The sequence below is a fragment of the Saccopteryx leptura genome, chromosome 6, assembly GCF_036850995.1.
Source record: "Saccopteryx leptura isolate mSacLep1 chromosome 6, mSacLep1_pri_phased_curated, whole genome shotgun sequence".
In the NCBI taxonomy this organism is placed as follows: Eukaryota; Metazoa; Chordata; class Mammalia; order Chiroptera; family Emballonuridae; genus Saccopteryx; species Saccopteryx leptura.
Genome location: NC_089508.1, coordinates 192,829,307 through 192,851,023, shown reverse-complemented (window position 1 = coordinate 192,851,023; position 21,717 = coordinate 192,829,307). Strand labels below are relative to the sequence as shown.

Genomic DNA, 21,717 nt, shown 5'->3' with positions numbered 1-21,717 from the left:
GTATGTAACCCCCATTCTCCTCATATTGCCGGCATCTGAATAAAGCGCCCAGAAGGATTCAATCCCTGCCTCTGTTTATTGGGCTGAGGGGTGAAAAGCAGCACAAATGCGGATGTTTCCGGTTTCACTTATTGCACCCCTCTTTGTAACTGTGTTACCCCGACCCCACCCCCGCCCCAAGTTCACTGAGGGAAAGGAGGCCTGTTTAGTTCACATGGAAGTTGCTTCCTAAATACCGTATTATTGAACCAACGAATAAATGCCAGGTGGAATCCTCACCTAGGGACCCGGGAAGCGTGGGCCTTGGAGAAGAGAGGTTTCCATTCCCAGCTCTAACACTGGGCAAAATGTTAAAGCAGTAGGTTGCTATTTCTGAACCTCAGTTTTTAAATCTGTAAAACGGGAATGGAATAGTTTCCCCAGAGAGTTGCCGTGACATCAAGTAAGATAACGCACGCAAGTATTTAACACAACGATAGTCACATGGCACGTTTTTAATACTAATACACCGAAGGGGATGTACCTGGCGCCTTAGCTCGCTCTCTCCATGCGCATGCGCGGCGCTCCACGCGCCTACAAGCCCCGCCCAGCGCGTCCCAGCGCGTCCCCACGCTTGCGTATGTGCGAACGGAACACCAGCCCCGGCCAGAGGTGAAGGGGCGGGATCTCCGCAACACGCCTGCGCCGTGAGAGACCCGTGCGCCGAAGGGGGCGGGCCGCGCAGGCGCGCAGGGAGCCCCGGCTCCCGAGCATAAACAAGAGCGGGGTCGGGATGAGGCGGCGATTGATCCCCGGGCAGCGAGCGGCGGTGGCGGCGGCCCAGGCGGCGGCCCAGGCGGCGAGCGGGGCCCGGCGCCGACCCTGAACACACGCGACCCCATCTCCCCGTCCCGCGCGCGCGAGCGCAAGCCCCCGGCCGGGTCCACCCGCGCGCCCACCCACCATGAACCTGGCCAGTCAGAGCGGCGAGGCCGGCGCCGGCCAGCTGCTCTTCGCCAACTTTAACCAGGACATCACGTAAGGCCGGGGGCCGGGACCGGGGCCGGGGTCAGGGAGCCGGGGCTGGGGGTCGGAGCCGGGAGCTAGCTGGGAGCCGGGGCGGCGGGCGGGTCCCCGGGCCGGGAGAGGGACGGGGCATACGGCGGTATCTCGCCCACCACCCCGGAAGGCTTTCTCCTTCTGGACCCCCCTCCCCATTCCTCACAGAGTTAGGCCGAACTTTGTGGCTTGATGACCTGTTGTTGTCTCGCCGCCTCGGCCCCCGGTCCGGGTTCCTTCCTCCGCCCGCCAGCCCGGTTCTGCCTGGGCCTCGGCCCGTTTCAGGCCCTTCTCTTTGTCTCCGCCTCATCCTTAGGGCCCCCCGGTCCCCACTTTTATTTTTTTTCCTTCTGTGTCTCACTCTTCTTTTCGGCAGGAAGCTTGGAGGTCCTCCCCAGGCAAGAAACGAGCTTAGTGATCATCATCGTAGGCCGCCCCCCACCCCCCCGGCCCCCGACGTGGGGAGAAACTGAGCCCAGGGGGGTGTGACAGACACCTGAGGAGTCTGGGCTCGTGGGGGGGAGTGGGCCGTGGCCATCTCCTAAAGGGGAGGAGCCGCCCCCGGGGCCAACCTCTGGGTTTGGAACGGCCGTTTTGTCCAAACCCAGGTGGGCTTTTCGGCGGCGGTGTCCGTGGCTTGTGGGAGAGCGGGGTAGTTACCAGGTGAGGCGTCAGGGGCAGGAAGCATGAGTGGTGGGGCTTGAAGGCAGGAGAGCCATCTTTGGAAGTGAGTAAGAGGAAGTGATGTCAGAGGGAAGAGGATGGGTCTTGGGCTTGCAGAGAGATGAGCAGGAGTCGTTGCTGGAGTGCAGTCAGCAAAGTACAAAACGAGGTTTAAAAAAAGAAAAAGAAAATTAAAACTTGATTGTAGGCCCCATATATGGTGGTGACGGAAGATGATTGGACTTTGGGTGGCGGGCATACAATGCAGGTACACTTGAAGCCTACATGATCCAATTAGCTAATATCACCACCCCCACCCCACCCCAAAACAATTTAAAAGAAAATAAACAAAGAGGAAAAAGAAAATTTGATTGTAGCGTGGCCAGCTCTGCAAGTCTGTGGCCTGCAGCAAGGTGCAGCCGCGTCTTAGGAGGCTATGAAGCTGATACTGGACATACAGACCGTCCCCACGGTGGGACTGGGGCTGTATTGAGGGTTGGAAGGGAGCCAGTTACCTGTCCAACTGCAGATGCGGAAACCCAGCTTCAGCAGGGTTCTGGGATCGAGGGTTGGTTAGTAGTGCAGTCAGGGCAGGACTGACATCTGTCTCCTGGATTCTCCGCCCTGGTCTTTCCACTCTGCCACCTGATCATTCTACCTGCAGAGGAGGATTTTGAGGGGAGTGAATTTAGAAATCAGACTGTCCCAGTCTTTAAAGATTAAACCACCCAAATACCATAGTGGTCCGTGTGACCAAAAGCCAGTACAGCAGAAACAGATGGGGACAACCTGTTGCAGGTGGTCATAATTGGGATAGAGTAAATTTTATTCATGCACGGAGAGAATAGGACATTTCAAACCAACTGGGACTTCATGTTTAAGCCCCTGGTATTCTGAGACTGGCAAGAAATGGTAGCTTGATGAGGTTTTTTATGTTTTGTATAAATTAGAGAGTTACCAAAACATTTCCTACCATTGTTTCGGATTTTCCCTTCTCATCGTTTATGTTGAAAGGAAGTCAAATTTGACCAAATGTTGTCTTTGCTCTTATTTCAGATGGGCACCAAATTTCCTATGTAATAGAAGAAGCCAGAGAGGCTGTGGTATAATTGATACAGTATTTTTTTTTTAATTTTTTTATTTTATTTATTCATTTTTAAAGAGGAGAGAGAGACAGAGAGGGAGAGAGAGGAGAGAGACAGAGATAGAGAAGGGAGGAGCTGGAAGCATCAACTCCCATATGTGCCTTGATCAGGCAAGCCCAGGGTTTCGAACCGGCGACCTCAGCATTTCCAGGTCGACACTTTATCCACTGTGCCACCACAGGTCAGGCCGATACAGTATTTATTTATAATAAATTGTAAGGAATAGCAAGTTAGGATTATATTGAAGTTTATTGATTGAAATGACTAATTTGTTTTAAACCTATGCTCGAAAGAGTTACAAAAGCTTCTGGGGGACAGCTTTACAGAAGACACTTCCCTCTCGTGTCCATTCCACAATTCAATAGAGGAAAACAATTTTTCACAATACAAAGGAGGTTGGTTTAGGATCCACGTTCACTATCTTTAGTGAGATAGTGGAAGCTGTTTCACTTAATAGGACGCATGTGTTACACAGTAATGCTTCCCAATAGAATGTTCCTTGTATCCTATACGATCTGTCCTGCTTTTCTTTTCATACTTGTAATGGTTTCAAATATTGTGGTATTTATTCCCTATGATTCTTATCCTAAAAGTGTGAATGCATTTTAATTGTTTTTTTTTTTTACCATTTGTTTTTGTTTTGTTTTGTTTTAACTAGAGCCGTGAAAGAGGCTCCAGGAACCGCCCGTCTCGGTGATCTTGGTCTTCCCTGGTTAGTTCCAATCCTAGTTTCTGAAAGTTAACACTTTGGGAAGCTTGTATGGGAGGAGTGTTTGACTTTTTGCAATTGAAGGTAACAAACTAATAAGTAGCAGAGTATCACGTGACTCTCACATGGAAAGAGCAGGGACAGAATTCTGCCACTGGACGCCACTCACCCGTGGGAAGTGATTTGGCAGTGTCTGTTCTAAGCTGTATTTCTGAAGGAGATGGAACGTAAAAAAGGAACTTGATCTTCCCAGGCTTCCATATGTGGACACTGATGTGAGTGTCCAGGGAAGTTACGGGTGTGGGGACAACGAGGAGACACTTGTCTGAGGTTTTTGTGTTTCTTCAAGGTTACAGTTATTCTTCTGGGTAGGTCACCTTTCTCCTTTTCCTCATCAGCAAATGGAGGGGCTTAGGAGTAGAGGGTTTTTAAGAACTTCAACTTTAAAGATTTAGGTCTTTTTTCTGCTGTGTACAGAATGTTTGAGGAGGGCAGAGCAGTCACTGAGGAGGCCGTTGTCCAACAGCAGTGGCCAAAGGGCTTGGAGTGACCCACTGGACATGTGATGCACTTAAAGGAGAAGTAAAGGGTGCCCCCACCCCCGAGTCGCTGGGGTGGGTCTGGTGAACAGTGATAGACGATGTGCTGGGGGAAGGGTCAGCAGAGGGTTCTGTTGAGGAGGAAATGAGCTCTGCTTTGGAAATTTTGCCAGAGGTCAGGGATGGGAGGGATGGGAGTGACCGGAGCTGGAGAGAAGGGCCCATGTGGCGATGAACTTTTAAGTGGGGCACAGGGCCCACCAGTTGTTTCCTTTCCATGGGTGTGGACCATCTCCACATAACACAGTAATGTCTAATCTCTTTAACATACTAGATGATGAAAAGAAAAAGTCTTTACAGACTGATCATTAGGTAGAGGGTAGAGAAAAGCAAAAGGAGTTAGGATAAAGATTCAATTCACATTTTCCTTTTTTTTTGTTTTACTGTCTTTTAGATGTTAAACACTCAAGTTTAAATTCACAGTGACAGTAACTTGCAGTTAAAGATGGTGGGCCAAACTCAAACATTTGTTTTGGTGCCCTCCCAGAACACTAATAAAATGTCAATCGCCAAAATACCAAAAAGATGTTTTAAGAGACCGAAACCCTGCAGAACGGGGAGGATGAGAAAGGAGACACAGCAGCAGACTTTTGGAAGCGAGCACGTAGTGGAGGGAAGTGGACCCTAAACTGCTAGCAGAGAAGCAGACCATCAGCCTGGTTTATACCTGAGCCCCAGCAGGCCCAGGGTTGGTAGGGGAAGCTCTGGAAGTGGAAGGGGAGGGAGAGGGCGCGACAGTCAAGGGGATTGGCTCAAACTCTGTTTTGGAAGCAGTCACTCTCTCCTAGGGCGTCTCCAGAGGGTGCAGCAGAGTCTCTGGATTGTGACACTGGACACAGTTGAAAGCAGGAGTATGGGGCAGTGAAATGGAGATAGATATTAATATAAATGTATCCTTTTTTTTCTGTTATGGTTTGCTATTTTTTCCCTTTGTCGATAAAAGATATTGACTATATTACCTTATAAATGGCTTAAACATGTAAACATTTATTGGGGAGTAAGAGTACTTATTGGGGGAACCTCTTACCTCCTACTGTTTCTCTCCCATTGATATGCCATTGTATGGTCAGGTGTACCCTGAGGGATTACTAAAAGGGGGTCTCCAAAGAGGGGTGTGTGAGTGTGACTGTTGGTGTTTGAGCCGAAGATATCAAACCTGTTTACTATCAAACTTTTTTTTAATTTTTTTGAGTTTAGAGAGAGAGAGAGAGAGAGAGAGAGAAACATCGATTCATGCATTCATTGGTTGATTTTGTGTGTGTGTGTGTGTGTGTGTGTGACAGAGACAGAGTTAGAGAGAGGGGCAGATAGGGACAGACAGGAAGGGAGAGAGATGAGAAACATCAATTCTTCGTTGCAGCTCCTTAGTTGTTCATTGATTGATTTCTCATATGTGCCTTGACCAGGGGGCTACAGCAGACCAAGTGACCCCTTGCTCGAGCCAAAGACCTTGGGCTCAAGCTGGTGAGCCTTGCTCAAACCAGATGAGCCTGTGCTCCAGCTGGCGACCTTGGAGTCTCGAACCTGGGTCCTCCACATCCCAGTTAGATGCTCTATCCACTGCGCCACCACCTGGTCAAGCCATTGGTTGATTCTTGAATGCACCCTGACCCAGGATCAAACCCAAACCTTGGAGTATGAGGCCGATGCTCTAACCAACTGAGCTACCAGGCCAGGGCTAATATCACCCCTTAAAACTGTCTCTCTTTATTTATAAAATATGTACTCATACTATACCATATATACATATCAAGGACTAATTGGACTATTTTTGTTAACATTTACTGATTGGGGCTCACAATTGTTTGGTAAACCATGCAATTAACATTCTAAGTAAGGTATTTAATATCCTAAATCCTAAATCAGTTTCTGAGTATCTGGGAGAGCAGAGTTCTGATAACTGATTAGCTGAGCCCAATTTTAACAAATCTTACCTGTTTGAAGCACATCTGAGAGCCTAAATATATCAAAATCCAGATTCTCATTAATTAAGTAAAGCTCGTTATTTTGCCCATGGAAGAGGCTTGTTTTATATATGATACTAGTAAGCTTGGTAATTTGGTTTCTAAGTCAACAAGAAATTACAAAGGGAAAGGTGCTGTTAATGACAGTAGGGTCACAAGAAAAGGTGACGATTGTCATCAAAACAAAAGGTAGAAGATATAGGCATTTGATGAAGGTATACAAACCCCTAAACTCCTTGTTAGGGTTTGAGGGGGTTGCTCTATGACAGCATGGTAAGTTGTTTAATATGTGAGTCCAGGAGAAGGTTAAGAATTTGCCATCCCCTTGTGTTAAGAACACAGGAAAGGATATAAGAATGACTTTTTTAAAAAGCTGAACTGGTGTGGGGAAAGGTTTTGGTGCTTAAAACAGGAGCCCTTGGTTAACTGAAAAACGTTTTCCTGAACACCAGTTTCCCAAAAGTTGTGAAGTTCTGAGATTCCAATTTGTCTTTAGCTGCCTTGGTTATCCATGTATTTTTGTTGGTTCGTTACTTTTCAAAATATTTACAGGTAACGATTACTTTATTGATATAATAAATTCAACACTGGGAAGTATTTTTGCAAAGAAAAATTATATGAGCTGGTAGAAAATTTTGTTTCTGTTTATATTATTAAGATAAACCAATTGGGATTTAAAATTTTAAGAGTGCTTATAGCAACTCAGTTCTCAGAACACGGTTGACCCTTGAAAAACAAGTTTGAACTGCACTATTCACTTATTCGTGGGGGTTTTTCCAACATATTAAATATACAGCGGCCCTCTGTGTCCCTGGGTTTCACATGCACAGATTCAGACAGCCGTGGACGTGGGTGTAGTTCCACACCATTGTATGTAGGAAACATGAGCATCTGTGGATTCTGGTACCCGTGCAGGTCCTAGAACCTGCCCCGTTCCCCCTGGATACTGAGGGGTGGCTGAGTTTTGGGGCATCAAAATGCAAAACGTATAAGCAGATTTTTATGCAGGGATGGGCGCCCCGTGCCCCCACATTGTTCAAGGGTCACCTGTATGTTTCCCCCATATATGTGTGGAAGGGAGGTTAGAAATCGCAGATGTTTTATAGCCGACACACTCATGGTATGAAGTGCCAGTCTCCTGGCGTATCTTCTTCCGCCCGTGTGGTGTCCTGCCAGGTGCTCAGCACACAGGCAGCCAAGGGCCTGGTTCTTCCCTGTCCACCGCGTCCTGCTGGGTCCTCTCACCCTCTGTTTCTGACAGCTGCACTGAGCTGACTTCCCTGGTCAGTCACGTTCTGGAGAGTGGACCTGCTGATGAGGAAGTGCTCTGTGTAGTGTCACAGCTCCACTGCAGAGGGGACTGGCGAGCTCTGTGGCCCCTCCGAGCCTCTGGGCAGAGCCTCTGGCAGCAGCGGCAGCAGCAGCAGGGGTGGGATGTGAATTGCAGGTGGGGCTCTGAAAATGGAGCCTTAAAGCTTTAAGTGAGACTGTTGCCTGTGTATGGACCCTCACCCTTTCCTGGCCGTGGGCGTGGGGCCCTCCCGTGCCACACTCCTCCCTGCTCAGCCCCCATGCCCTGCTCCAGACCGCGTGCCAGGCCCCTGAGCGCTGACTGGTGGTAGAGGTGATGGTTGCTCTTCGGTAACACGGAGCTAGTTTGTACATTATCACTGTCTACACGTATCAGCTCTTATTTCTGAATTTGGCTTTTTTGCAGGTCCCTAGCTGTTGGTAGTAAGTCCGGTTATAAATTTTTCTCCCTTTCTTCTGTGGATAAGCTGGAACAGATCTATGAATGCAGTAAGTGTTTGCTTTATTATTCCCCCTCTCTTAAAAAAAAAGTAGACAAGTTAAACTTGAATTGATGTGCATTCTGAAATTCACTGTGATTTAAGTCCACAAGCCCCTGACAGGTCACCCGAGAGGTGGTAACCAAACAGTTTGTGTGTGTCCTTCCAGATCTTTTCCTGTTTATTTGCATACTTATAAATGTCCATAGGCCCTAGATGGGCAGAGCACCCAACCCAGAAGGGGGTTGCTGGGTGGGTCCTGGTCGGGGCGCATGCGGGAGTCTGTCCCTCGATCTCCCCTCTATCTCGCTTCCCACTTGGAAAATAAGAAAATAAGAAAAATAAATAAAAATAAATGTACATATAGAAATATTGTTTTAAGGGTTGTTTCTTACAATACATTGTATAATACTACATGTATTATTCTGTTATTTCTCCCACTTTCAATGCCATTTAAATCATTCGAGTTTCTGTCATTCTGGACTTCCCAGAGGGTTGAGAATTTGACAGCCCCCGTCAGAATGATTTGTTTTCTTCAGTTGTCATTTTCTGAGACTTGAGCAGCCAGCACGTGAGAGGCAATATGGAATTGCAGAGGGGCCGTGAGCTCTGACTTCTGGCTGGTCGCCGTGACTTCAGAGAGGGTACCTCACCTCTGGGCCCGTGGCCTTGGTTCCCTTTTGTGTGTGTGTGACAACCTGCTGAAATAGCAGCAGTAGGTGCAGACCTCCCTGTCCCCAGTGAGACTGTGGGGAGCTCTGCACTCTCCCCACGTGCATGGTCCGTCTCCTACTTTTTCTTGGTTCCATTCACTCTGTGAATGTTTATGAGGACCTACTACATGCCAGCCAGGTTTGTTTGTGGAGATGGTGGCAGTGACAAAGTTCCTGCTCTCTTGACACATTTAAATAGAAGATGAAAAACCGGTAAATATTTTCTGTACAATGTTAAGCGGGGGACAAGTAACAAACAGACAAATAAATGCCATGCCTGACCCCACCCCATTAACAAGAAAGATGAAGACACCAGGAGGAAGGTTGACTGTGCCAGTTACTTGAAACTGGAGTTCCTGCAGCCCACCAGGAGGTCGGGAGCTTTCCCAGCCTCTGCAGGCCCTGGCCTCCTCTCGGGTCAGCCCCCCCCCGCGCCCCTCACCTCCCTGAGCAGAGCCTGGCACTCTGGCTGCTCCCCCCCAAGGCAAGCCCCCGGGCCCTTTATAGCAGACAGCAGGGAAGCAGACTCTTTCAGTTCGTCTCAGACTGCTGCTTCCTGCTGGCTGCCTCAGATTTCGCTCTTTCTGTCCTCAGACTTGCCTCCTGGTGCTTACTCAATCTAAAAAAGCCCTTGCCCTGGCGTGTGGCTTAGACATATAATCTGAGCAATAAGGCAGCTGTGAGCTACTGTACCTTCTCATCTCAAGTGGGCGGCAGAGGGTCTGCAGACCCCCGAGGCTGCCTTCCCTTGACCCCACCCACACACAGGCCTGCCTCCCGTAGGGATTTCCTCAGATGAGGGAAACCCGTCCCTGGAAAAAAGAGTTCCACTGGGCTTTAACAATGACTGAAGCATTTAGTAAATCTCATCCAAAGGAGGGCCTGGCTGTGTGGCTGAATTGTTGCTGAAGTGACGAGTCATCTGTTTGGACAGAATTTGACCCCGTTTGGAGACGGGTATAGGAATAGCTGGTCTTCACTCTTCCTCGACTGAATCAGTTTAATGACTAATCTTTTTCCTTGAAGTTAATTTACTGGTTTTTGGCTCCTCAATTTTCTAAGGCTTTGATGAAACAAAATGTGTTGTCTTGATAGCATTATTAAGAGTGGATATTCACTGGTCAACATGGTGATTTCATTGTTCTTCTTAGTGAACTTTGGCCCTTAAAAAATAGGTGATGAAATAGATATGGAACTTTTTAAGAGATGATACTTTTTAAAAAAAATTTTGGTTTAAGAGAGAGACAAATGCCAGTTTATTGTTCCACTCATTCGTGCATTCCTTGGTTGATTCTTGTATGTGCGCTGACCAGGGATGGACCCCGCAACCTTGGTGTGTTGGGACAGCACTGTCACCGACTGAGCTACCCAGCCAGAGCTGAATGTTAATTGCCTTAAACCAAAGTTCTTAAATTCTTTTGCTCCTAGAACTTTATCCATCTTTCCTCTTTCACATACCCTTTTATTTTTTTTACCGAGGGAGAGGAACAGATAGGGACAGATAGACAGAAAGGGAGAGAGGTGAGAAGCATCAATTCGTAGTGGCACTTTAGTTGTTCATTGATTGCTCTCTCACATATGCCTTGACCTGGGGGCTCTACCCAAGCCATTGACACCTTGCTCAAGCCAGCGACCTTTGGGCTTCAAGCCAGTAATTTCTGGGCTTCAAGCCAGCGACCTTGGGACTCAAGCCAGTGACCATGGGCTCATGTCTGTGATCCCATGCTCAAGGTGGCAACCCGGCACTCAAGCTGGTGACCTCAGAGTTTCAAACCTGGGTCCTCAGCATCCCAGGTTGACGCGCTATCCACTGTGCCAACCGCCTGGTCAGGATCACATACTTTTATTGAGTTAGAGAAAAGAATCTCTTAGAAAACAGATTAGTTACTGAGTCAAGATTGTTTTCTGGCATTTTTGTACAAATAGACTCAGCAAAGAATAGTACTTCATGCCTCAAAATTTAGCCTATGCTCAGGATTGGCTCGTTTCTCATAACTTTTTATTTTCTCCTTTGATTTGAGAGAGAGGAAGGGGGGGAGGAGGCATCAACTCATTATTTTACTCAGTTGTAGTCCCATTGATTGCTTCTCATATGTGCCCTGGTAGTGGCTGGAGCTGGCGACTGGGGCGCTCCAGGGTGATGCTGTACCCCCTGTGCCACTGGCCACGGCACCGTCCCTCATAACTCTCCACCCTCATCATAAACTCAGATCTTTGCTCTCCGTCACTGTTGCAGTTACAGAAAGAATGAGCCAAGCTGGGCTTGGGACAAAGGAGACCGACAACTTCTGGTCCTTTTGTTTATTTAAATAAGAAAGCCTTTGCCCAGCAGCAGTGGGAATTTTTTTGTTTGTTTACTGTCTGTGTTGTGGTAATTTCAAACGTGAAGGAAATTTGTGAGAACTCCTGGGTGTGCTCTGATGGGTGTCTGGTTGTTTGTGAGTGCCCATTTATCTTTCTGTGTGTATGTTTGTTAGTTTGAAGATAAATAATATATACAAATCTGTGGTCTCTCTTCCATGAAATACTACTGCAATGAACTCCTGCCCTGGTAGGCAAAATAAAGAAAAGGTGTACCCTTACTATCTGTAAAATACCACAGAACTTGAGAAGGAAAAGTTGGCTTTTTCAGAATCTACTTTGGGTATCCTTGCATTTTTTAAGTTTCTGAGCTGGGAACACATCTGTCATGAAGCGTGCACTTCTGAAATTAAACACAGGAGACTGTACCTTGACTCAGCAAAAGAAACCAGAGCCTGCTTCCCTGGTAGAGATGCCTCCAGAGACATACAGCACCTTTTATTAACAAACGGGCCATCACCTTCCTCTACGATTTGCGAGGTGGTACTTGTCTGATGTTCTGATTTGACAGGCGGTGCACTGGTTGGAATGTTAGTTTCAGTGAGATTTATACTAATGGATTGTGCGGGGGAGACCAGTAGCCTCTCTCTGCTTAAATCTGTTGTAATGGAAGGTCGGGCTCTTAACATGTATCTCTCTCGAGCTCCAGGCATCCGACAGCATGAGTGCTTACTGGCACTGGTGTCTTGGTAACCGGCAGTCTTCAGGAATTACAAGTGCAGCCTTGTTCGCTTGCCCTTCATTGGCTTGCAGTGCTGTCAGTCACCAGCCTGACGCCTAGCGCGCTGTGTTCCGGGGGAGGGCTGAGCCACGTCCCCGTCCCCGTAGTGGGAAGTGACTGCTCGGGTCTGTGGGTTCTGTGCATCTTCAGGTGGTCGAGGTTCCCTGGGAGGGAGATGTAACAGGAAAACGTGAAAGAGCTCTTGAAATAGTGTAGCAGAAATACAGTGAACCCGAGCCACTAACCGTGTATAAAGGGTAGGCTGCTGTATGAAAGGTCTGTCCCCGAACAGATCTAGGCGAGCTGGTCTGTGGGACTGAGGGACTCGGAAGTGAATCCTTTTGTGTTGATCTCACTTCTTAAGTAGTGACCAGAATGTGTTGGCTCCAAGTGGCAATGACCGTGGCCTTTTTCTGGTTCCTGGCTCCTTTGGAAATCTGATGGGATTTACAGGTGCTTCCCCAGGAAAACCCAATATTTGGTATCCGGTTTGGGCATTTTAAGAGACCCCGGGAAGCATGTGAGTGTTCTAGGGTCCGGGGCCTCATGGTCTCTGAGACAGGCCCAGTGAGATTCCACCCTGACACCTCACTTCTACCCTGTGTCTCTGCTGCCTGTCTTCTCACTGGCACACAACCTGATATTCAGAGTTTCTTGTCCTGGCTGGGCAGCTCGGCTGGGTCGAGTATCCTCTTGAACCACGGAGGTCGCCAGTTCCATCCTCGGTCGGGGCACGTGTAGGAGCAGATCAGTGTTCCTGTCTCCCTCTCTCACTAAAATCGGTAAATAAAAATGTATACTGCCTGACCAGGCAGTGGCACAGTGGATAGAGCACTGACCTGGAATGCTGAGGACCCAGGTTCAAAACTAAGGTCACTGGCTTGAGTGCGGGCTCACCAGCTTGAGCACCGGGTATCTGGCTTGAGCGTGGGATCATAGACATGACCCCATGGTCACTGGCTTGAACCCAAAGGTCGTTGACTGGAAGCCCAAGGTTGCTGGCTTGAGCCAGGGGTCACTGGCCCAGCTGGAGTCCCCCCCCCCCCCCAGTCAAGGCACCTATTAGAAAGCAATCAATAAAAAACTCAAGTGCTGCGACAAGTTGATGTTTCTCATCTCTCTCTCTTCCTGTCTGTCTGTCCCCCCTCCAAAAGTCAAAATAAAAATTTATGAAGTCCATGCTTCCTTGTTCTTACATCAGATCTTAATATGATATATTGGCCAAAATGCAAATTTCTGCAATAGACTGCCTATGTGGGTTTTTTAAACAGCTTTTTGAGATGTCAGTTATAGGCTATGAAGACCAACGGTTTTAAGTGCACAACTCAGTGGATTTAGTATATTCAGTTGTACTGCCTACCCTAATCTAATTTTAAAACATTTTTATCATTCCCCGAAAGAACCCGAGTCCACCAGCAGGCACTCCCCACTGCCCTCCGCCCACCTCAGCCCAGGGTGGGCACTAATCTGCCTCCTGCCTCTATAGCTGTGCAGCTGTGGGCGGTTCAGATAAACGGAGCCCTGCCCGACTGGCTCCTTTTGCTCAGAACGGGTTCAGGGTTCGTCCAGGCTGGAGTGTGTGTCAGTACTTCCATTTCCTTTCTCATTGCTCAGGAATGTTACTGTGTATGGATATACTGTGTTTTGTTAATGGACATTTGAGTTGTCACACTCTTGACTATTGTAAATAGTGCTGCTGTGAACATTTGGGTGCAAGTTATTGTGTGGGTGTGTGTTTTCATTTCTCTCTTTTTTCTTTTTTTTTTCTTCTTTTTTTTTTTGTATTTTTCTGAAATTGGAAACGGGGAGGCAGTCAGACAGACTCCCGCGTGTGCCCGACCGGGATCCACCCGGCATGCCCATCTGGGGCGTCGCTCTGTTGCAACCAGAGCCACTCTAGCGCCTGAGGCAGAGGCCACAGAGCCATCCTCAGTGCCCGGGCCAACTTTGCTCCAATGGAGCCTTGGCTGCGGGAGGGGAAAAGAGAGACAGAGAGGAAGGAGAGGGGGAGGGGTGGAGAAGCAGATGGGTGCTTCTCCTGTGTGCCCTGGCCAGGAATCGAACCCGGGACTCCTGCATGCCAGGCTGATGCTCTTACCACTGAGCCAACCGGCCAGGGCCTCATTTCTCTTTTTTAAGTTTTTATTTGTTGATTTTAAAGAGGAAGGGAGGGCAAGACAGGGACATCGATTTGTTGCAGTATGTGCCCTGATTGAGGATCGAACTGGCAACCTCTGCTCGGCATCCAGATGGAGCTCTAACCAGCGAGCCATCCAGCTGGGGCTCGTTTCTCCTGAGTGGATAGGTGCCCGTAGGAGTAGAATTGTCAGGGGAGCGTCTTTGCCCACTTGTGAGGACAGCTCTTGGAGAGAAAAGTCACCGGATAAACGTTTTAAATTTGGCAGATAATGCAAGGTTGCCCTTAAAAAGAGTGGTGCCGTTTGTGTGTTTATTAATGGTGTGAGCACCCGTCTCCTCACTTCTGCCACGCGGGCATCATCAAACATTTTAGTACCTGCAGGGTGAGTTGAGATAAATGTATTCATTGCCTTTCTTACATTTCTTAAATCATAACTGAGATGAACTCTATTTTTTTATGTAGTCATTTGCTTTTTTTCTTTTCTTTTCTTTTTTTTTTTTTTACTGCTGCTTTCCTTTCCTGTTTTTCTGTTGGATTTTTTGTCTTACTGACTTAATGCAAACGAGCCATTTGCCATGGGTTACAATTATTTCTCCTGGATTGCTGTTTGCTTTGACCTGGTTTACAGTCTCTCTCCGGTTCTGAGGTCTTGAATGTTCACACGTTCAGGTGCATTTGTCTTCTCTTGTAAGGTGTCTGAGCACTGGAAAGGCTTGTCCTGTGCCAGGGACACACGATACAGTCCCTGTATTGTATAATAAATATGTATTTTCCGATGGCTTTAGGTGACCCCTGTGTTTTGGTCGTCGCGACCCACAGGTTGAGAACCGTTGTTCTAGGTCTTTGGGGTTTTACATGAAACACTTAACACACCTGGGTTTATTGTGATGTAAGATATCTTGCACTTTCATTCACAAACTGCAAAATAGACTTTTCCTAGGTCCTTATCTATTAGAGGGGTTTACTGACGTATTTACAGGTGAAGAGTCATGATGATGGCCGCCTTTGAAACTTCAGAAAAAGAAAATATAGCTCAAGCTAAGTGGCAGGAAGGTAGTATTTGTCCCGTCCAAGTGACGGGCGTAGGGTACATGGGTTTGCTTGCAGTTAAAAACAGCTCTGTTGCCTCCACATATACAAACCCGTTTATAAAATTCTAAGTTTCCATCTGTTCTTTTTCATTAAAATTTCAAAAAAAATTTTTTCTAACTTAACCATTGGGTGGGAAAGGTAAGCACATGCCTTTCCCACGAGCAGTCTTCTCCTCTGGGGGTGATGTTTGCACACAGAATGTACAGATCTCAAGGAAACATTCTGAGTGTGGACACCCACTTCTGAGTGAGGATGCATGCACCTGTGTAACCTGGGCACCTGTCGAGGTTGGCCATCACCCCGGAAAGTTCCCCCGCACTCCCCCCGTCAGTCCCAGTCGGGTCCCCGCCACCCTCTAGGAGGCAGGCGCTGTTCTGGGTGTGCCTGTCCTTGAACGGCTGCTCTGCGCAGCATGGCCTCTTGTAGACGGCTTCTTTCAGCTTAAATGTCTTAGAGATTTACCGTACTGTTGTATGTCTCCACTGGCCCTGGAGTAACAGGTTTGAAATGCTCGGGTCCACATAGCCGCAGATTCTGTTCAATAAACACCATACTGTTTTCCATCTGCGGGTGCTGAGGGCCAGCTGTCTCCAGCGGTCTGCCAGCCTATATGAGGGACTTGAGCATCCAAGGATATTGGTACCCAGGTATCCATGGGGTCCTGGAGCCAGTCCCCTGTGGTTACCAAGGTGATGAAGTTTTTGCAGTCAAAAGTAAACACGGGTTTTCTACTTTGAGGGGGGATTGGTGCCCCTAACGCCCCACATGTTCAAGGGTCAGCTGGGTGTGACTGCGTGGCGTTTTGTTTATTCCCCGAGTCATGGGCATCTGGGCTTTCCAGTTTTTAGCTATTATGAATAAGCTGCTAGGAACATTCTTGTACCACTCCTTTTGTGGACATATATGTTATCTTGGGTAAATATCTAGGAACAGAACATGCGATTCCTTTTGTGAGAAGCTGCCGGTCTCCTGAGTGGCTGTCCTGTTTCTGTATCCCCCCCTCCAGTGCTGAGTGCGAGGGTGGTGGTCCCACACCCACACCCACGTTTGGTGTCAGCAGTCTTTTTACTGTTAGCCATTCTGATGTGTGTGTGCTGACACCTCACTGCGGTTGTAATCTGAATTTCCCCAGTGACGACTGAGTTGGGCACTTTTGTGTCGTTAGCCGCGTGTGTATCTTCTGTGAAATGTCCAGATCTCTTGTCTCTTTTTAAATTTGGTGGTTTGTCTTTTATTACTGTTGTCAGAGTTCTTTAGACATTCTGGGTTCAGTCCTTCATCAGATAACGTCTTGTGAATATTTTTCCCCAGTCTGTGCTTATCTTATCTTTTGAGTAAACATGTTGAATTTTGATGAAGTCTGATTTATGGGTATTTCTTTTTCATTTATGATACTGGCTTTCTGTGTCCTTTTTGAGACAAGCCAGGAAAATATTTTCCAGTGTTTTCTTTTAGAGTTTTCTAATTTCAGCTTTTATGTTTATTTCAGTGATCCATCTCAAATTAATTTTGGTGTATGGTGTGAGATAGGGTCAAGGCTAATTTTTTTCCTGATGGAGTCCTGTTCAGCCATTTGTCAAAAAGATTTTTCTTCTCTCAACGGATTTGCTTTGGTGCTTAAAACAATCCTGCGAGTGTGGGTCTGTTTCTGCTCTCCATTCTTCCCCATTGATTATTTGTCAGTCTTCATATCAGCAACACATCGTCTGGTTTGCTTGAGCTTTCTTTACATAACTGAGTTTTGAAGTCACGTGATGTAAGCCCTTCTGCTTCGTTTTTTTGTTTTTTTTTTCTTTGTATTTTTCTGAAGTTACTGTAGAAGCGAGGAGGCAGTCAGACTCCCGCATGCTCCCGACCAGGATCCACCTGGCATGCCCACCAGGGGACGATGCTACGTTGCGGCCAGAGCCATTCTAGCACCTGAGGCGGAGGCCATGGAGCCGTCCTCAGCGCCCGGGCCAACTTTGCTCCAGTGGAGCCTTGGCTGCAGGAGGGGAAGAGAGAGACAGAGAGGAAGGAGAGGGGGAGGGGTGGAGAAGCAGATGGGCTCTGCTGTGTGCCCTGGCCGGGAATCGAACCCAGGACTCACATATGCCAGGCCGACAGTCTACTGCTGAGCCAGCTGGCCAGGGCCTGTTCTTTTTCAAGATAGCCTTTGACATTCTAGATTGTTTGCCTTTCTGATTTTAAAATCCGTTATTGTCAACCAAAATGTCGCTGGGATTATGCCTGGGCTCACCCTGATCGAGAGTGCAGTCAAGGAGCACTGTTGAGTGAAGGGACAGGGACGAGCTCGAAACTCCTGGCCCCGCCCTCCCTCCCGCAGCTCAGGTGGACGTGGACGGGCTGCGGAGGGAGACAGTGCAGGCTCTCTCTCTGTGATTTTCTTACGTTCAGAGTTCTCTCTGCAGCTAGATTGGAACTGACCCCGGATAAGGAGGCGAGATTGGGGTCTGGGCCGTCAGTGGGGAGTGGAGGTGGAGTAGCATCTGGCCAGTACGTCATACTTGCCGCAGATGCTGGCGGCATGTCGTGTTCAGTGGGTCTTGTGAGTTGGAGGTGTCCTCTCTGATGGGCAGCAGGGAGCTGGGGTGGGCAGAGCACTGGCTCTGGGCCAGCATGGCCATCCTCCTGAAGTTCTGTAGAGGAGTTGTCCCCATCTCACATACGAGGAAAGCAAGACTTAGAAAGTGAGTCAGAGACTGCTCAGGGCCCACATATGACAGGTGCCACCGGAAGAGCCAGAGAGACACCTGGGAGCAGGCAATGCGGCCTCCAGCCTCACGAAGCAGGCAGGCACACAGGTGGTGACAGTGACTCACCGCCAGGGAGAAGTGACCAGGAAATGGAAGAGGCCCTAGGAGGCCTCCCTTTGACAGGGTGGCCTCTGTGCAGAGTGTGCGGGACTTCCTGGCAGGGGGGACTCTGAGAGGGCGTGTCCCTGGCTCATAAGCTGTGAGTTTGACTCCAGTCTGTCTGTCCCAGAGCTCGCCCCTCACACCTCAGTGCTGCTCTGGGGTCGTCCCCGCTGCCTGGCCACGCCACCTGTCGCTCACCGTGTGGCTTCGAGGTGGCCTGCGCTCGGACACTGTGCGCACGCAGATTGTGCCTGTGGGCGTGGACACGTCTGTTTTCTCTCCTTGCAGCAGACACTGAAGACGTGTGCATTGTAGAAAGATTGTTCTCAAGCAGCTTGGTGGCCATTGTCAGCCTCAAAGCTCCCAGGAAGCTAAAAGTTTGCCACTTTAAGAAAGGCACTGAGATTTGCAACTACAGCTACTCCAACACGATACTGGCAGTGAAGTTGAACAGGCAGGTGAGTGGCGCTCTCCTCTCCATCTCAGGGTCTCGGTGTGGTTTCCCCAGTGCCTCGAGGACAAAGCCGGTGCTCCTTAGCGTTTCTGGTCCCTCGGCCCTCTGGTCCCCGCACCAGCACCTCCCCCCCCCCCACTGTGCCCTGACTCGGCTGCTCGTGAGTTTTGCTCAAATCACTGCAGTCCTGATGAAGGCCCTTGTTTCTGCCACATCGTTTTACTCATCCCTCCAAGGCACAGGGTCTCTGTCCAGCAGGTCCTCAAAATGCGTCACTGTGTTATGACCTGATGAGATGCTGTAGTAACGAACCTTTTGTTCCTGTCAGTTACCCTCCAGTACATTGGTTTTCTTCTACCTCATTTCACTCGATGCACAGTCACCAGGAACCTGTCAGCATTGTTAAGCAAGAGCTGGCTGTATGTCCATAAACTCCTCCTTAGAGTTAAATCACCATTTATTTAGCTTCTTTTGCTTTTACAAATGTTACTTTAAAAAAAAAAACTTAAGTTTTAAAACTTAAAACATGCGCGTATGTTCCCATAGCAGCAAGAGCGTATGCGTGCCTGGCTGCCTTGCTTGTATAAATCCTCTCCTGGGTGCACCACAAAAGTGCACCCATCTCAGAATGCAGCCGGAACCTAGACACCTGCGAAATAACGCGGGTGCAGAATGAAGGTTTATACTTTTAAGAAATCCCTAGGCCTGGGTCTCCAAACTTTTTACACAGGGGACCAGTTCACTGTCCCTCAGACCATTGGAGGGCCGCCACATACAGTGCTCCTCTCACTGACCACCAATGAAAGAGGTGCCCCTTCTGGAAGTGTGGTGGGGGGCCGGATAAATGGCCTCAGGGGGCCGCATGTGGCCCGCGGGCCGTAGTTTGTGGAAGCCCGCATCTTCCTGCGCCTGATTCAACACCAAGCCTCCAAGGCACTCAGTCTGGTTTTCATGGCGGGAGGGGTGGGATTGGGTAAGGGATGAGAGACAAAAACAAAATGTGCTTTTCTGAGCTGCAGCTGCCCCATTTCTGTGACGTGGAATTAGCTCCCGTAGTTAGAAGTCCTCATACAAGCAGCAGGAATCGTCGGCAGGCATGCCGGCTCCAGACACCACCTGCCAGGGTGGGTGAGGAACAGGGGAGGGCCGCCCGGTAATGCCGGCGTCCTCTGCACGCGAGCGTCCCATCTGCGTGCTGTTCCAGAAGGCAGGCAAAGCAGCCTCATCCAAGAGTCCAGGTGGAGGTGAGGGCTGCAGTGTCTTGGCTCTCGTTAGTCTGGCTTTCTGTTTGTGTCCCTCTCCTAGAGGCTCATCGTGTGCCTGGAAGAGTCTCTGTACATACACAACATCCGGGACATGAAGGTCCTGCACACGATCAGGGAGACACCCCCAAACCCGGCAGGTAGGTGAGCTGGGCGGAGAGCCCGTTTTCCCGAGTCGCCTGGTAAAGGTGGCCCAGGGGAGGTGCTTTCTCCTCGGAGGTCCCATGGGTATACGCAGATTTAAAACCTATTGGCCTTAAGCCACGCTCCCTTCTTCTGATGCTGGTCTTGTGGCCACGTAAATCACTGGGTTGGTCAGCTTCCAATTTTGAGGTCACTGGAAACGTCTAAGCAGAGGCTTTAAGTCTGCTTTTATGACCCTGCTGTCACCTGAGATAGAACCTAGAAGCCCAGCAGTGCAGCGTCCAGGTGGCCCAGAGCTCCACCCTGCCCCGGGTTAACTAAAAGCTGTCAGGTCAGACGACTGGCTGCACAGGCGCCCTCGGGCCCTGACCCCGCTGTGCTCCCTGTGTCCTCAGGCCTGTGCGCGCTGTCCATCAACAACGACAACTGCTACCTGGCCTACCCCGGCAGCGCCACCATCGGAGAGGTGCAGGTTTTCGACACCATTAACTTGGTGAGCTTCCTCGGGGACTTGGAGAGCTCTTGAGAATGTGCCTTGTTCCTGAGGGGGCGCTGGGCTCGTAGAGGAAAGTGGGCCGGGCGGGCCGTCTCGGGTGCCGTCCGCGCTCACCCCGCTCGGCTCCTGCAGCGTGAGTGCTGGGAGGCGCCAGAAAGTTCCAGGTGCCCAGCGATAAAGCGCTTTGCCTTGTTAAGGTTTTGAGCACATTTCCTTGTCCCTACCTCAGTAAATCGGGTGGATTTGGTGTGTTGACCAGATGGTAGTCACGTTTAACTGGTTCTCCCTTCCAGAGGGCGGCCAACATGATCCCAGCTCACGACAGTCCTTTAGCCGCGCTGGCTTTTGACGCCAGTGGAACCAAACTCGCCACCGCCTCTGAGAAGGTAAGGCTGCCGGGCCCCGTGGAGAACTCGCCCAGAGGTTTCCGCAGACCAGTCCGTTCACACAGATGAGCTTCTGTGCCAGCCACTCACAGAGAGGCACCGGTGACAGCCCACCTGGCAGGCCGTGAGGGGGCTGCAGGGAGCGGCTCTCCCCAGCCAGGGAGCTCGGGGCCTTTGGGCCAGGAGACTGAAGGCCCTCGTAGCCCGCACTCACCTGCGCTGTGTGGTCACCACGCAGCGCACGCTGGGAGAGAGAGCACTCAGAACAGGTGAAGAGTGTAAAAAGCAGAGACGGGGCTGTCCGGGCCTGAGCAGAACACGTTTCACTGTATTTCACCCATTGTTTTCTGTTTTACAAAGTCATGATCTGCATGGTATGGAGTTTCTCTAAGTTCCAAAAAAAAACTTTTAATAGCTCTACAGTATTCAGTTGTGATGGCTTAAACATCATTCTTCTAAGATGTTTATATTGTTTCTAATACTTAGATTATGTTAGAAGAACATGTTAACATATAAATACAACTTACTAATGTTTAGAGTATAGATAATAGTGTGTCTCTAATTATTAGGAGAGTCTAGCGAGAAGAATTGCTGAGTTAAAAGGATGTGGCCTTTTCTACGAACAGGAGAAAACGGCTTTGGCAGTCCGTTCTGTGTGAACCTCCTCTCTCTCAGCCTTTGTGACACTGAGGGCCCTCATTCTCCGAACTTGAACGGCTGTGTCTGTTTCCTTTGTTGTTCCTCTCCTCAGAAACTCCATTCAGGCCTGGCCTGTGGTGGTGCAGTGGATAAAGTGTCCACCTGGAACACTGAGGTCGCCGGTTCAAAACCCTGGGCTTGCCCGGTCAAGGCACATGTGGGAGTTGATGCGTCCTGCTCCTCCCCCCTTCTCTCTCTTGGGGATCTTGTCTGTCCTCCAGGCTTGTTCCTCTCTTGAGCACTGGCACCTGCTCCTCAGTTGCATGCTGCCTGAGTTCGCTTGGGTGCTTTTGCCCCAGAATGTAAAGTAGGCTCCCTTCCGAAGTCGCCTTTTCCCTCGAACCAGCCAACCAAGTAAGGTGCAGAACGCCGGCTCCCTGCACGGGCCTCCATGGTGCTGCGTTCATGGGTCACTTGTGTCATGAACTATACTAGGCCCTTTATATTCATTGCCTCATTTGATCCCCTCATCAGATGAATGTG

The 21,717-nt window shown here is 49.2% G+C and overlaps 1 protein-coding gene across 1 annotated transcript in view; it reads left to right on the top strand.

Annotated features, from left to right (window-relative positions):
* The first annotated feature begins 706 nt into the window (after window positions 1–706).
* Window positions 707–21,717, top strand: part of WIPI2 (WD repeat domain, phosphoinositide interacting 2) — a 31,593-nt gene continuing 10,582 nt past the window's right edge. Inside the window, exons 1-6 of the mRNA XM_066344475.1 lie at window positions 707–1,017; window positions 7,836–7,918; window positions 18,082–18,251; window positions 19,553–19,649; window positions 20,049–20,146; window positions 20,443–20,535. Of these exons, the coding sequence (XP_066200572.1) occupies window positions 944–1,017; window positions 7,836–7,918; window positions 18,082–18,251; window positions 19,553–19,649; window positions 20,049–20,146; window positions 20,443–20,535 (615 nt within the window). The 5' untranslated portion in view covers window positions 707–943. The remainder of the gene's footprint in view (window positions 1,018–7,835; window positions 7,919–18,081; window positions 18,252–19,552; window positions 19,650–20,048; window positions 20,147–20,442; window positions 20,536–21,717) is intronic.